Raw genomic sequence first — 17,651 nt, 5'->3', positions numbered from 1 at the left:
AAATTGTTTTATATTTCATTTTCATTCAGAGACTATTTGTATTTGCCATAATTTAGTGTTATGACAAATAAGATGTTTCGTACTGATTTTTTTTTTTTTTTGGTACCGGGGATCGAACTCGGATCCTTGAGCTTGAGCAGCAGGAGGCGAACCACTGATCTAAATCCCCGGCCCCTCGTACTGATTTTATACTGTGTATCAATTCAATGATTTTACAAAGACATAAATGTGTATAAATGTTAATATACTATTTCCCATTTTCTTAGTTGTAGCATTGTTCTGTGCATATGATAATATCACAGTTTGCCATCTTTGTATGAAGAACTTATTATTTCGTGTTGTGTAAGCTGCCTTATTAAACTATTTTAAATGTACAATTAGTACTGAATAAAACAATTTCTTATTCTGAAGCTTTAATTAGATGTTTATGTATAACAAATATGTATGAATAATACATTCCATTTATTTTTAATTTGCACTTATTTTTATAATGTGAAGTATATACTCTGATAAAGTTAAAAACATTTAAATGTGAATGTGCATGTAATAGTATGCTTATATTTGAAGATTCATGCATCCAGAATTTAGAGATATCAAGAACATCTATTATATTCTTGTTTTGGAATTTCAAATAAGAGTGGTTATATTAAGAAGCAGAGATAAAAGGAGAAAGCAAGAAATAATTCAGGTGCTGGTAAAATAATACACCACACCACAGAATTCTCAACAGTGTGCTATATATAGAAATAAGATCAGCCATTGTTTTCAAGCCTGCTAAATAAAACTGGACAGTGGAATGGCATGCCACTTGACCTCTCAGCTTTCCCCAGCAGTATTTAACTGGTGCACAGGGCACACACCAGCAAGTCTGCTGTTTACATGACGGATTCTCCAGCTAGTTTACACAATGTTCAAAAGCCACAAATCCCTTGCCTCAGAACGTAAAAAAGAATTAGTCTTTAAAGGAGTTTCAAGGTCCACAGTGAGGAATGATCTGAGAAGTTTCCACACTTTGTCGCATTTTGTACTCTCAGCAGGCCCTCTAAAATCAGCTCCAGCCCTCAAACATTCAAAAACTGCTTACTTTGAGATTGAAATACTTGATGCTCAAACCAGAAAACAGATATGTATTGTGGATAAGGTGAGTTTTGTTTATTTATTTATGTAAAGTTTTCTTGACTCCAAGATTGTTGATCACTTGACTAAATGCTGACAGCACGGTACTAAAATAAATTCTTGGTTTTTAATCTTAATTTCAGGATGAACAGGAGAGATACTTTATTCATAGTTTTGGGAGAAAGTATTCACTACAACTTTTATGCTCAATTTAAATTAATTACATGATAATTAATAGCCAGTTTCTGGTTTTCTTGAACTTGTTGACTATTATCCAGAAATGAGATTTCTATTGATCAATCTCTTAGTCTATATAAAAATTATCTTTAGATCTTCTCTTAAAGCACTTCAATAAATCTGAATATTATCATAGGGTTTTAATAGTGTTTATAGAAAAGTGGAAGCAAAAGTCACCGAAATCACTAAATAGCATTATGTAGTATATATCATAAAATCTAGTCATATTTTTGGGTTGTCCAATTATATGCTACCCATCTATAGTCATATTAACAAATATGCCACTAAGGAATAAAAAATTTACACATTTTAAGTTAGAAAATTGAAGTGTGAACATGAGTAGTGTGTGTGTGTATATATATATATATATATATATATATATATGCATGCATGGGCAATATTCCAAACATTCTTTCTTACAAATATGAAAAGAAATTAGTAGTTTAACTTATGAGAAAGATTAATATTTTTAATTTAAAAGAATAAATTGTTTTAACATATGGAAATATTAAAGATATCTTTGCTGTTATCTTAAATGTAAAATTTAATCATTTATTCCATGTAGCCATTCTCTAGCTGAGCTTCTAGAGAAGATGTAAAGAAATTATTCACTGCTTTTATTTGAAAAGAAGATTATATATAGTTTTATCTTTATTAATTATAACAAAATTGACAATTGTATAATTTTATTTTCAGATAGAAAATGAAGTTTAAGACATCTTATAAGTTTATGTGTATCATAAGTATATTTTATGAGATTCAAAAGCACTTCCTCATATATAATTATAGAGTACACTTTTTCTATAATTCTACTGGGGCCAAATGTAAAATAGAATTTTGATCTATGAATTTTATTCATAATATAATTTATTTGTTTATTATGTCAGTACATCATTTGGATTTTTAAAAAGTATTCAAAGATTATTTAAATCTAAAAACTAAATTCTCATCCAGAAATTGCTGATGTTTAAAGCATCTTACTATCAGATCGCAAAACTTAGAGGAGAGGAGCATAATTAAATCAGGAGAAAAACATAATGGATTGAATGGAAAGAAAATGTCACAGATTTTCACTTGAGAGTAATAAAATACTAATCAGCTTTTAATGATTTCTCATCTACATGTAAATTTTTCTGCTTTTGAGAATTTTTTTGAAGATAAGACAGGAAATTTACAAGTCTGGTATTGATTGAGTTGCAAAAATTATGCATTCAGAAAGCTATCATTCCTTAGAGCTGAGAATTTTTCTCGGGAATCTCACATTTGAACATGAGCCTTTGTATCTGCAACTCAACAGCAAAACCTGACAGAAGCTCAACAGGCTAAACAAGGGATTAACTGGATTCCTCCCCTTGCACAGCCACCTACATGGCGTCCAAGTCACTGCATTCACTTAGACCAAGTTCTTTTGTCATATTATTTTATATTTTGGTATATGTTTCATGTATAATGGCACAGTTAAGAAAAAATGGATCAATTTACACATTTTTGCTTCAAGATTTGTAGTGGTTTGATGTATAAACATAAGAAATTTTAATTTTTTAAAAACAGCTTAATAGGTAAAAATGTCGGGTAAAATGCATTTTTTGCACTTGGATGAACCCAGTATACAGAAAATGTTGCTTAAAACTTAGTCCCAGTCTTTCAGTACTTTTTGTGTTATGAAGTAGCATATGTTAAATAAATATGATGAACTTTGGAAATAAGCACACTTGGACCTAATCCCTGCTGAGTCGCTCCTATGCATCAACCCTTAGGAAAGACACTCAATTGCTTATCCCTGCACTTTAACATATATTAATTTAGTATATATGTTAATAAAAACTTGTTCTTTTAAAATCTTACAACAAAGAGCAGCAATAATAATGAGAAAAGCTCAGAATAATGCCTGATCATAACTGGAATAATATTTTTGTAATATTTGATAACCATTTGAAAAGATGCTGTTAGTATATATATAAAAACCTAAGAAAAAATAAGTGATGAGTCTTATATAGAGGCATAGACTTTAAATTTTATTACTTGATAATTGATTATCAATTGGTATGATTTATTATAATATTTAATTTAGGTATAATATTTTCAAATATCTTGAATAGACTATATGTATTTAGTTAAATATGCTGATGCAGTATGTGTCCTTTGTGTCCAAAGGACAAAGACTCAAAATATTTCTAAAACTATTGTGATAATTCCTGAGATTAAAGAAAATACATAGATCACATTCTGTTAATGAAACACATACTCATACATACAAAATACACATCAAAACAAACAATGAAAATCCTATGCTATCACCTCCCACTTCCCCCTGTTTGTACCACTACTTTCCTAGATGTTCCTGCTGTCTGCCTTCATCCTGTCTTTTCATTCCATCCAGATCCCATTCTCCATCACTGCTCTGAGCTGGAACTCACTGGAGTCCAAGTAAAGCAGAGGTCAAATATGGCTAAATCCGAAGGTCCATTCTCATTTTCATCAAATCTTCCTGTCTAAAACTCATTTGAAATTCAGAACAATATATCTATGTAGCTCATATATATGTGTGTACATACCTATGAATATGTGTGCTTGAGTGTATATTTTTAACCTACAGAGAACTTCATTAGCTTTTCACTTTCTTCTCTAGTGATTCTTCATCATTTTATTTACTAGAGACTGTCAATTTTAACTTCAGATTTTTTCCTTCTGTAGTACTTTGCCATATTGAATCAGAGTTGTAAATATCATCTACTTATTGATGACTTATAAACATCCGACTGCAGCCTATTATTTTTTCCCTGAACTCTGAAAGTACTGTCCCTATCTGCCTATCTTTCACCTATCTATCTATCTATCCATTATCATCTGTCATTTATCAGATCTTTCCTAAATATCTCAAAGTCCACACATCTAAAACTGAGCACTTAAGTCCTCCTCCAGTAATTTTACACAGAAATCTCCAAGTAAATAAGTGACAATTGACTACATCCTTAAAATTGCTCAGGCCAAAGACGGGGGAGGCAAAGTTCATCACCTAATCTCACACCCGATATGTAATCCATCTCCTTGATAATACCTTCAAATGTCTCCAATATGACAAATTCCCATGACCTCTCCTGCCAGCACTCCCAACACTTCATCTTGCTTTTGTCCTTGGCATCTTCAGTATGTTCTCCACGTAGCAGCCGACATTAGCTTGTTAGAGCATGTCAGATAATAACATTCACTTGTCAAAACTAGCCTGTACCTGCCTCTACATGATGACTGTTACATTTTCCTGGAAGCTTTTCCTAACTATGTAAAACTGCAAAACCTGCCAAGTTTCTGTATTATCTCTTCTTTTCAAATCCTCTATGAAACTTATTACCATCTAACAAGTATTTTTCTTTGTTTTTCACTCCATTATCTTCTGCATTTAAAATAGTCCTTAGTAGAAAAGGCTTAACCAGTGTACATCAAATAAAAGGACACTTGCTTAAGTAATGAGTAGAACTTACATTGCATTCATTTTTAATAGAGATGGCTTTAAGGTATAGGGCTGTAATATTTTAAAATACATTTTATATTCTAAATTATTATTAGGATAAATGTAGGTATGTTTATAGAAGAAATATTTCCACAAACCATTCCACCTTACAGCAAATGCACTCTAGCTTGTTTTGAACATGGATGCACATAATTTAACTTTGCACTTGTATATAATTTATTAGCAGATAATTATGTTCTGATGATTAAAGGTAACACGCTTTTTATCAAGCATATAGAGGATATTTATTTAACTAATTCAGTTATTTCCATGCATGATTAAAGCAAGTAATCAAAGATAATACATTGGAAACTCCAAGAAAAAACTTTAAACATTTATCAATGAATTATTTCCATTTGTTGTCATTCCTTGTCTCACTGTTATTTTGGAAAATGTCAGAAGTTTATCTGCTGATAAGTCCCTGATTCAAGAGCATGACCATGCCATTAAAAACAGGACTGATAAATGTTTCCAGCGTCTTCCTATTCTCTTTTCCTTGATCTTTTTTTCCAGGAAACTAACCTCAAGAGCCCTCTTAATTCTAGTGTTTTGTTTTCTCTATATCACAACTCAAAAACTTTACTAAAGAGTTCATACAAATAAAAGTATTCAATAATTCTCAGTCTTGATAGTTGTAAAGACACCAGTCATCAGCAGAGAATAATAGAGAAAATTATGGAATAATAAGACTGCATACAAATTTTACCTTTAATATTTTACTTAGAAATTTTGAGAATACTTAACTTTTGACATGATTCCTTTTATGTTTCATGTGTCACATGGCACTTATCATATTCATTCCTTAATTTCTTCACCTGCAAAGTTGAAAAGGAATTTGCCTTTGACCTCTGACAATGTTCAGAAACCATGTGTATGCGAATGACTAATGTTTCCTCTCTTTCCTCTTCTTTCTTCTACTTTTCCTCCCTGCAATCTTTTCCCTCCCATTCTTGTCCCTTTCTGCCCTCCTCCTTGATCCTCTTCTTCTTACTTCTTATGAGGTAGCATAACAATGAATTCTGAGATTTGTGTTCAGATAGACTTCGATTTTAATATAAATCAAAGTGTATGTTGTCTTTCTCCCTGGGCATACTACAATATGTCTGGCCTTTAGGATACTTTCCTGCAAAGAAGTTAGGATACCTCCTCTTATAGATGAAGAAACTGTGGCACAGAGAATTGAAATGAAATAAGTGTGTGGCATTAAATCTATATAGCAGTTTTGGAAGTATGGCCATTTTCACTATATTAATCCTTCCTACCCAGGAGCAGGGGATGTCTGTCCATTTTCTGATATCATCTTCAATCTCTCTTTTCAGAGTGCCATAGTTTTCAGAGAAGAGGTCTTTGATTTCTTTTCATAGACTGATTCCTAGGTATTTCAGTTTTTTGGATTCTATTGTGAAAGGAATTATTTGCCCTATTTCTCTCTCAGTGAGTCTGTCATTCGTGTAGAGGAAAGCTATTGATTTTTGTGTGTTGACCTTGTAACCAGCTACTTGATTGAATTTGGTTATTAAGTCTAGAAGACTTTTGGTGGAGTTCTTGGGGTCTTCTATATACAGTATCATGTCATCTGCAAATAATGACAATTTGACTTCTTCATTACCTATCTTTATTCCTTTTACTTCCTTCTCTTGTCTAATTGCCGTGGCTAATGTTTCCAAAACTATATTGAACAAGAGTGCTGATAGTGGACATCCTTGTCTTGTTCCTGATTTTAGTGTGAAGGATTTCAGTTTTTGACCATTTAGTATGATATTGGCTATTGGTTTTTCATAGATGGCTTCTATCAGTTTGAGGTAGAGACCATCTATTTCAATTTTTTGTAGGGTTTTTATCATAAATGCATGTTGGATTTTGTCAAATGCTTTTTCTGTGTCTATGGAGATAATCATATGGTTTTTGTCCTTGGCTCTATTGATATAGTGTATTACATTAATTGAGTTTCGTATATTGAACCATCCCTGCATCCCTGGGATGAATCCCACTTGATCAGGGTGTATGATCTTCTTGATGATCTGCATTCTGTTTGCCAATATCTTATTAAGGATTTTTGCATCTATGTTCATTAGTGAGATTGGCCTATAGTTTTCTTTTTCAGTTGGGTCTTTCTCTGCTTTGGGGATCATTGTGATGCTTGCTTCCAGGAATGAATTTGGGAGTATTGCTTCCCTTTCAATTTCATTGAAGAGTTTAAACAGCAGTGGCAGCAGTTCCTCTCTAAATGTCTTGTAGAATTCAGCAGTGAAGCCATCAGGGCCTGGGCTTTTCTTAGTTGATAAGTTTTTAATTACATTTTCAATTTCATTGGTTGATATTGGGTTGTTCAGAATTTTTAATAATGTAAAATAGGAAGAAAAGGTCCAAAGGGGTAGGGTAGTGGGAGGGGCAGAGGAAAGGAAAGAAGGGAAAGAAAAAAATGATGAGAAATGGAAAAAATGGAAATAAAGTGTTTGTAGATAGGGAAGGGTGGAGGGCGTGAAGGGAGGGCTAGGAATGGGGAAAAAATCAGAACCAAGATGCATTATGTAAAGGTACAATTCCCAATGAGAAATGTAATTGTGTTGTATACCTACAATGTACCAATAAAAGAATGTAATACAAAAAAAAAAAAAAAAAAGGAGGAAATAAGTGTGTGGCAGATCCAAGCTTCGAACTCAGGCAACATATAATATATGCTTAGCTCTTTTGATTCAGTAATTTTTATTTTTTTAGCAAGTGCTTCTAACACACATGAGAGATCTTAGTGATTTCCAGTAGCCCAAATTCTCAGGTTCTGTCTAATTTCATCACTGACTGCTCTGAGTTCTGATTTACGTAGAGTTTTTAAGGATAAAGTAGTAATTTCAAAAGATATCTATTAGGGGCTGGGGATTTAGTTGTACTGTGCCTGCCTCACAAGAGCAAGGTCCTGAGTTGGATCCCTGATATAAAAAAAATCAAACAAAAGATATGTATTAGCATTTCCAATAGACACAAAGATGGGCTCTTAAGTACTGTATTCTATCTTTTAGATATAAGAAGTAAAAATATATCATGCATGTTCAGTTAAACAGGAATTAAACATGTGTTTAAATTTTTTTTAATATTAAATTAAGGACAAAATACAGAACCATAATTTTATTTTATAAAAAATTACAAGAAATTGAAATTAGTCTTATCTCCTGAGAAACGGAATGAACATAATTATTTTCTGGCAGTGTAGAGGAGACCCATTCCCCACCACAACTTTTCAAACGTACTTGTGAATTCTACAGCATAGCATACAGTTCTAGTTCCCAAAGATTCAATGTGTGTGGATTAATATTATCTACTTTGAATTATATTTCTCCTAAAAAAGGGCAGATTTATTATATTGCAACAATTTATAATGTAGTGAGAGACAGAGTGAGGCAATGCTTTATGCCTACAAGTAAGATGCATTTGTGTTTGCATTTAAGCTTTACAAATTTTTGTTTTATCATCTTAATGTGTTACTTAGCAATCTGATTCTTGGTTTTCCTTTAACCAAGATTATTTAAACATTACATTGTATATGAAAAGTAGGACCATGTTTGTTTTATGATTAGTTTCCTGTAAATGAAAGTTATATTTTAGATCATGGTAATATTTTAGAAGTATTAATCTGGAAAGGTTTATTATATTGAGGTAGAAAACAAGTAATACATTTTTATTATGTCTTTCAAAATTTAAATTTTGTATGACACCAGTTATTATCTGAAATGATCAAAAGAGCTGTTAGCATTTTTTTCAAAGAGATTACCTTTAAAGGGTTTAAAATAGTTTTGAGTTTTGTTTTATTATTGACAATAATTGTACATATTTCTAGGTATAATATTATGTTGTGATAGACATGTAGATTGTAGAGTTATCAAATTAGGCTATTTAGCACATATATCAGTACAAATATTTATCTTTTTATAGTGAAAACTTTTCAAGTTTTCTGTTCTAACTATTTTCAAATATACAATATCCATTATTAGCTATAGTCATCTTCCTGTATGACAGAACACCAGAATTGTTCTTCTTTACTATTATCTAATTGTAATTTTGTACTCATTCACTAATGTCTCCTTTATCTTCATCCATGGCTACCTCACAGGGACCATGTGTGTAGCATTAGTTCTTGCATTTCAAATCCAGCTCTCAAATTCAAAAACACATGCCCCTGTTGCATATACAATGACATGCTGTGCATATGGTGATATAAACATTACACATCAATTGAATAGTAGACATAAAATGGTATGGTCTAGAAAACCACACATCAACAACATTACAAAATAAATATAGACCATTATGTGTATTCCCTGAAATGATAGCTACAATTTATATTTATCTATCATGTAAGCACACTGTTTATGGTTAAGCTGTAAAGAACATATTATTACTGTTTCCTGATATACAAGTTGAATTAATTCTCTATTTAGAAGTAGCTTATAGATAAATAAGTTTTAGACAATACATTTAGGGGTACAGTTGAAATATCCCAGATTCTATGATTTTCCAAATTTCTATATTGACACTTTAGAATGTTATAATCAATGATTTATTAATTACAAATTTATTAGTGAAGATATCTGTTCAAGAGCTCTATTAAGTTTTTGAAATTATGCCTCAGAAATAATTTCTATTCTCATATATTTTATCCTTTTTTGAGAAAGACAAATACTATAAAGTAATTTCAGGTTCAAAGATACCTAAATATTTGGGGAGAAGAAAGGTAATTTGAATGGTAAAGAAAGGGAGATAATTTAGTCTATGGAACAGAAAAAAACACCTTAGAGAAGTGATGTTTATGCTCGTCCTGGGCAGTGACTGAATGAATAGAATAGGGGGACATGATAGATACTTCAGAGCTAGAAAGAAAAGATATGTTTGGTTGTCAAGGGCGAGGTCGGGAAAGATGCATGTATGATGATGAATTGTTGTCTTGAGTAACTGCAGCCCCTTAGACTGGTATAATTTACTGTCCATTTTATAGTATTTCATTTCTTATTTTCTCATGCAGACAAGTAGAAATGCCAGTAGGAAGCACTGTGTTACTTTTAAGTTGGAGATCTTTGTGAGTTAGTCAAGAAGGGAAAACCCGTCATCATCTGTTGGACCCACGTGTTCAATATGCTGTAGTATGTACCATTCCAGGAACACATTTTGTAATTTCCATTCTGTGAGTTTGGGTCAAATTTCATCGCTTTATCTAGTGTCTTCTGTTATAGTTTGTTCAATTCTCATTCATTCCATATGGCACAACTGAGGTGACAAGTTCTTTGTGTTCTACTTGTAATCTCATAAACAGATGTGTTCGTCATCTTAGGAATGATTGTTTCAAGTATCCATTGTATCATACTCTAGTTGTTGGTAAGGCTTATTTGTAAACTATTATAGAAATTTGAAATAACAAATTTGTGTTTGTTCAATCTCATAATGCTAATAGTAAAACGAGGCTTGTATTTAATATCAGTAATTAGCTTTCAATTTTTTTCATTTTCTTTAAAAATATATCAGTCTATGAGAAAACTGAAATAAAAATTCTACTTTTTCCCATATAATTTGTTAAACACTGAAATAGATGATGCAGAAATGACTTTTTCACATTATCATTATTGCAACAGATTAAGTGAATTTAAAGTTGCACAATAAATATATCTTGGATGTAACATTAAAACATGTCATATCCAGGATTCTCTTTCATCTTCTTCCAAAGATCCTATACCCTTGATAGGCAAGGTAAGCTAATAACTGAATGATTTGTGTTTTAAATGTAGAAAACATCTTATAGCTAAAAACAAATTGAATTTTGGACCAGTGAAAAATGAAAAGTAACTTGCTTTTTAAAAAACATTCTACTCAAATAAAGTAAACCAAGAAACATGGTATGAAAACATAAATGTAAACCTTTCATAAATAAAATTAGGATAAGCATATTATGCAATTAAAGGAAAGTTAAATCAAGATTGAATGAAGACAGTCAATTGTTGAAAATACGTGATTTAAGTTCATAAGGTTTAGGTCACATTTCTGTGTGGCAAAGCTAGAGGTGAAGTAGTAAGTATATCCAAGATAGATATAAAGATGTGAGTGTTATTCTTATTCTGTTATTCAATTTGGATAAGCAACTGCTCTATGACTAGCTACTATATATTAGGTCACATGCCATTAAAAATCAAATATATTTCCTTACCATAAAATGCATGAATCTACTTGGAAAGAAAGATTATAAATTTTAAAAAATTGTTATTATGATATATAACAAGTTTAAATTAATTCATACTAAGGAAACAGGAAATAGTTTGTCTAATAAAATTTCAATATGATGATGAGAATTAAAAAATCATTCAGCTATAAGAGACACTTAAAAATCATAAAAACATATAGTGCAATACAGTAGATTGGGTGGTGTAGAAAGACCAAGTCAGAAAGAAGTAGCATATTAAAGGCAAAGATGTGGGAAAGTCATAACAAGGCTTCTGGCCTGAGGGAATCAACTGTGGTGTTGTGTTGTGGAATGGTGCACACAGAATACAATCGCATGCCTGGGCTGATGAGGGAGAGTCCTGATGCACTGTTGAGGCACTCAGAGTCTTTTCTTGTAGATCATCAGAATAATTTCTCAGCTCTGCCTTTCACAAAATTAAATTTGACAACCACAAGGAAGATAGAATAGGTAAGAGCAAGTCTGAAGACAACTCAGTACAGTTGAGAGGTAAACCTCTGGAAGCCTGTTCAGAATTGCCACATTTGGGAGGGAACATGATACTATGGGACCTGCTTAGGCATTGTGAGTACTCAGGACTTCTCACACTTAACTAGCTTTGGCATCAGGCAAAAGGATGTAAATTATCATACTGAAGGAAAACCAAAATACCACCTATGTCACAGAGCCTTGAGTAAGTTAGAATATAGCTAACAAATTGAAATTTACAAATTAAATAATGCAAAGTTCTCAAAGCTATTTAATATATTAGACAACTATAACTTTAATGGAATTTTTGATAGAATTTTCACATTATAATGAAAGCACTAAAGATCAATTTTTTTCTGAGTATATGTATAATCTGTGTTTGATAATAAATATAGAGCAGTTCAAAGTAAATATAAATCTTTGAGCACATCCTTAGGATGCCCTTAATACTTAAGAAATATATATATATATATATATACACACACACACACACACAATAATTACATATACACACATACATACACACATATTCACATGCACAAGATTTTTTCTAATTCAATATTTACTGTCTACCAACCATGTGTTACTTTAGTCAGTTCAGGTTTCTATAATAAAATTACCGCAGACAGAATAGCTTTTTAAGAAAACAGAAATGTATTTCTTACAGCACTGGATGGTGGGAAGTCCAAGATCAAGACACCAGCTGATTCAGCTTCAAAGTTGGGTGAATGCCCTGCTTCTGTTGTAAACTAAGGTGGGTCATTGCTTTATTAGAAAAGAAAATTAAAATTGAAATACAAATTTACAGATATAAGGGCTTCCATTGGAAAGTCTGAGTGAAGAAAGGTCTCCAGCTTAGGTTGCTGAAAGGGCCATGCGCAGGGATCCAGGTTGGCTAGAGTGCAAAGCTAGAGGGCCAATTTTCACCGAAAACTGTGCTGCTTCCCGGCAGTCAGGTTGGTCACTATCTCAGAACTAGTGTAGCTCTGGAATCCTCATGAGTGAGCGGTGGTTTCCTTTCCAGCAAAGCATTGTCTCTTATTGTGTGGTCTGCCCATTTGGAGCTCTGCCTTTCCTGGAATCTAGGGGATCACAGGTTTAGGATAATGGCTGGAGACTTCTGGGTAGAGCTCTGTGTCCCTATATGTCTCTTATTTTCCTGTCCTTAAACCTGAAGGGGAATGAGATCCTGTAAACTCAGGGCTGAACAACCCTGTCCAAATAGCTCCTAGACAGATACCCTCTAAATGATCAACATATCATTTCACAGAACTGAGAAGGGATCTGACCCAAGATTTATAGTAACAAAGGATGCAAAATGAAGATTAAGCTGTGTTTTACTTTTAGTTAATTATTGAGCACCTAGAGACCCATGTAAGAGTCCTGGTTCATAAGAAAAATGGCTTATAAATCCCCACTGTTCCAAAAGAATATGCAAATCATGCTCTCAATGAGTAGCACATAAAGGCTCAGGATTCTGCCTGTTTACCATCCCTACAGTGGTCCTTAACAAAGTCGCGACTCTGTCACTCCTTATATGAATGGATAGCCCTTTCCTCATGTGCTCACAAAGAAGAGGCTGACGAATTCTGTCCACACTTGTATAGGGAGCTAATGTAATTCATGTGACCTCTATTAATCTGTGTAATTAAAAAAAATCTTTCTTTTTACTAACTTTTTTGCTCAACGTCGTGAAACATTCTTTTCCTCTACCTACTCTTCATAAACTGAGATTTTAGAAAATTAGCAGAGATTTAATCAACATCAGGAAGTAAATATTCCATTACTTCATATTTTAAATTATCTAAAGCCTTTGAGAGGTCTGAAACTGTAAACATGCAACAAGTGGACACTGATATTTACAGTACATTATGACTCTAAATTCTCTCACAACAGGATTCTGGACCAAAGTCTGTGCTTTCTGAAGTCTTACATTATTATTATTAGAAGCATAAAGATATGTAATTAATTAATTTAATCATTTTGCTGGAAATCATGCAATGAAATCATCTAAACTCTGTGTAGTCTTAAATTATACAAAATAGGGAGTAATCTCAAATTTACATGTATTTATGTAGCATCTTTTTTGTTGTGGAAATTATGCTATTTTCATAGTTTCATGATAAGTGCTCAAAGGTTAGGAGGGAAAGCATTGACTGAAGATCCTATCACCCCTAACATATGTCCAAATATTATTATCAAGGATTATTATCATAATTCTAGAATATTTCCTTCCTTGTTTCTTCCTTTCCTTTTTCCTCCCTCTTCCCCTTCCTTTCTTTCCTCCATCATATTTATACTGTCTGCATTCTGCATCCACAGGTTTACTGGATCACTGATTTAAAATTATTTTTAAATGTTATCTGTACAGAACATCCATAGACACTTTATTCTCGTCACTATTCCTTAAATACAATGCTGTAACAACTATTTATACAGCATTCACATTGATTATATACAAGCATTCTAGAGATGTTAAAGTGTAGACCAAGATGGGCATATGTTAAGAGTATGCGCAAATACTAAGCCATTTATATAAGGAATTCTGATTTTGTTGTGAGTGGGAGTGTGTGTTTGTGTGTGGGGGGGGGCTAGAATCAAGGACTCATAGATACCAAAGGAAGACTACAGTAAAGATTTACAGCTGCTTAGCATTATAAGAGACACTGGCAACACCAGCACGAAAACCAAACCAAATCAAAGATCTTTCCTGCTCTTTAGATATTTATATCCTTTTAATGAATAATCACATATAAATAGTCAAATATACATTGTGTAACAGAATCTAAAGGAGAAATCTAATCAATGTGCCGACTGAGTCCACCTAATAGTTTTCTTTTCTACTGAAGATTTTGAGAGTATCTTTAAAAATCTCTTCCAGTTATAAATAGTTCCAATACAGTAGAATTATCATAGGGTCATCACTAACAGTAAAGGGCAATCTCCTAAAGTAGAAATTATCTTCCCTAAGTGCCTTACCTCCTTGGCCTTTTGGGCTTTTGCAGAAGGCAAAATTCTACAAGGACACCTTTGCAAAGTTTAGAAATTAATGTCAAGTTGAATTCCTTACTCATTTTAAGAGTTTCAAACCTGTGATCCTCCCAGCCTCCATAACATTAGTATATTATATTTTATTAGTGGACTTTTAAAATGTCAGTCATCCAGTAATTTTTAGTCCCTGTTGATCTACTGGAATTCAAGTGAGTAATATGGGATCACAGTCTCTTGCCACATAAAGCTTATGAAAGTCATACTCACTTATTTCCTAATCAGAAGTTAGTGGTTGTTTAGACAGATACATTTTGAACTTTCTACTTTATCTAGATAACAGATATGATATTGAGAATTGATATTAATTTTGAATGAGTCCTTTTCTTCTGTCTACTTACAAACTTATCATTTCAGTATCATTTTGGAAAAAAATGAATTAATTACTACCTGTACTTTTTTCTTGTTGCTTTCTAATTTATCCCATTGTATATATTTTAAAGCTCCTCGAATAAACATTTAATATTGCTTCATGTTTGGACTTGGAAATTATTGGTTATTTCAGTTTAAAAATCATAAAGTAATGTAATTAATAATTTACTTTATAAAAACAGTTGAATTGCTGGCTGTCTAAATGAGTCTATTATTTGTCAATATTGGTCTATTTACTGTTGAATGCACATTTATTATTTCCTTCTCATAAACTTCATTTAATAAGTAATGGTTATAATCAGAATTTAATTTAATCAAGGATTTGACAGAATCCCATGGTAATCATTCAGGTAATATGCTACTTCTCCTTTGCTGTAGATGGGAAGATTTCAAAAATCTCTCACTCCAATATTTTTCTTAGTATCTTTATCATAAGAGCTATTTTATGTAGAATTTTTTAAAATCTTCAGATGTTAAGGATATAAACTATGAGAACATCAAAAGTCTTAGTTGTTGATTATAAAATAAAATGTACTTCATATCAAAGTAAAAAGAAACAATAATTTAAAAAAATATAAACAATAAAGATAAATATTTTCTTTTATGTTTCAGTGAATATTTCTTGCATTGTATAAACATAATCTCTTCTTAAAACCATTATGATAAAAACATTGCTTTAAATTAAGTCAATGTCCCATGTGTGATAGCTTAAACATGTAATTACAAGGTATAATTTAAAATATGATAAATTCTCAAAGTAAATTGATTCAAAGTGTTCACCTTTCATTGTCATTTTGACTTTGTAGAAGACCCAGAACTGCATGGTGCCCGATCCTGTGAATAAGTTGGGTGAGGTGCACCATATTTTTCTGAGCCACCCTTTCTGTCAGATGGGTCTCAGCAGCAGCATTCATAGAGTTTTGATCACAGCTCCTAATGACATGCACTAAAATGGACTTCCAGAACTGCTTCAGAATGGCAAGAATGATTGAATAAGTCTGCATGCATGATTTTAATCCATAGTAAATCAACTGCCTAAATTTAGGTAGATATTTCATGTCCTCATATCTTTAAAGACTTTTCAGTGTCACATGCTTTACAAAATTGTTTCTAAAGTGTCTGTGTCCAGTCTAAAATAATACCATTTAAATGACCATTTAATTTTCATATACCTTTTATTCCATTTTTCTCCCCCCACAAGGTAATGTAGGGGTGAAAACCCAGATTCCAAAACAGCTATTTGTGTCAATTTTTGTATTTTCATAGCTGTGCTACCTTTATACATTATTCAACCATTTTGAGTCAGTTTTCTCATCCATAAAATGGAAAAATAATGTATCTTAAAATACTGAGATAGTCCGTTCATTATTTATTAAAGGTAAAGTTCTGAGTAACCTACTGGATTCATTAATTCCTTAATGTGAGTTATTACAGAAAGTACTGTTATTTATTTTCTCCATTGTTATTTCTCTATCACAAAGTAATTTTTTTAAATGGAACAAAATAAAAAAAAATTAATTAAAACAAAAATACCCAGCTACTTCTGTACTTTTTATCTACTTCTGTAGATAAAAATTCAAATCTATTGAGATAGTAGCAAAGAGCATATATTATAAAGCAAGCATTAAAATGGACCTAAGTTATAGGATTGATTAAAAGTCTATAGTTGTTCTATTAGGAAACTTTATGTTCAGGGGAGCAGAAGCAAATTACTACTTAGGATAGTTCTTTTTATTCTCATTTCCTGGCATATTTATTCATATAACTTCTTTTGTATTTACCATTGTCTTTGTTTGAATTATAAATTCTAAAGATACCTTTTTTGTGTTTAACCCTGTGGAAGGAATGCACTATTGAAGGCCATGTACTACACAAATTCTGAAAGCTAATTTTGTTATTTTCAAAATAGATTCTTAAAAGTTATCAAAGCAAAAAAAAAGATCAATGATAAAATTTTTGTTATCATGATAGTTGCTATTTCTTTTATGAAGATCAGAGGGTGTTTCCAGACATACTGGAGAGGAATTTTTATTATTATTAGCAATAGTAATTTTTTTATTCATTAAGTTTATTGGTACATTTTAGCTATACAATATCACGACATTTATCATTGAGAATTTGTACCTTTACATGATATATCTCGATTCTTATTTTTTTTCCATTCCCCTGCCCTACTGTCAAACCCTCCACCCCTCCCTATTGACAAAAACTTTGTTTCCATTTGTTTCTTTTCTCATATTTATTCCTTTCCCTTCTTTCATTTCCCCTACACCTCCCACTTCCTCGTCTCCTTTGGACCCTATAGGACACACATGTGTAAATACCAAATAGTTTCTCTGGTGTGAGAAACCAAAAGTGTAAATGAAGACAAAATGTATAATAGCAATAATAATTTTATGAAAATTATCTATGGTCATTTTAAGAGTGAAAGTAAATTATAATTTGCAGATTAATTGTGGATTTTAAACAGCAGATGAGTTGACCACTTTTTCCTCTTTTTTTGTCCAAAAAAACCCTATTTTGGTCAAGGATGCAATGTTTCTATTTATTGAAGGTTGAGAAACTGAATTATATTCAATATTTTATCCTCCTTTTCAAAAGGAATCTAAATAATCCACTATAGCTCTATACATAAACATGTGTGTATATATATATATATATATATATATGTTTTGACATATA

The 17,651-nt window shown here is 31.9% G+C and overlaps 1 protein-coding gene across 2 annotated transcripts in view; it reads left to right on the top strand.

The window, feature by feature from the left end:
* The first annotated feature begins 806 nt into the window (after positions 1-806).
* Tecrl (trans-2,3-enoyl-CoA reductase like) overlaps positions 807-17,651 on the top strand; it is a 106,637-nt gene continuing 89,792 nt past the window's right edge. Inside the window, exon 1 of one of the 2 annotated variants that reach the window (XM_004849667.4) lies at positions 807-1,141. In XM_004849667.4, the coding sequence (XP_004849724.1) occupies positions 908-1,141 (234 nt within the window). In that variant the 5' untranslated portion in view covers positions 807-907. The remainder of the gene's footprint in view (positions 1,142-17,651) is intronic. The other variant, XM_004849666.3, reaches the window with a different exon arrangement.

This window comes from Heterocephalus glaber, unplaced genomic scaffold (genome assembly GCF_053883595.1).
Source record: "Heterocephalus glaber isolate CG9 unplaced genomic scaffold, H.glaber_assembly_v1.0 deba00001509, whole genome shotgun sequence".
NCBI classification, from domain to species: Eukaryota; Metazoa; Chordata; class Mammalia; order Rodentia; family Bathyergidae; genus Heterocephalus; species Heterocephalus glaber.
Note: the sequence above shows the minus strand (reverse complement) of the source record. Positions and strands in the feature narration are given on the sequence as shown.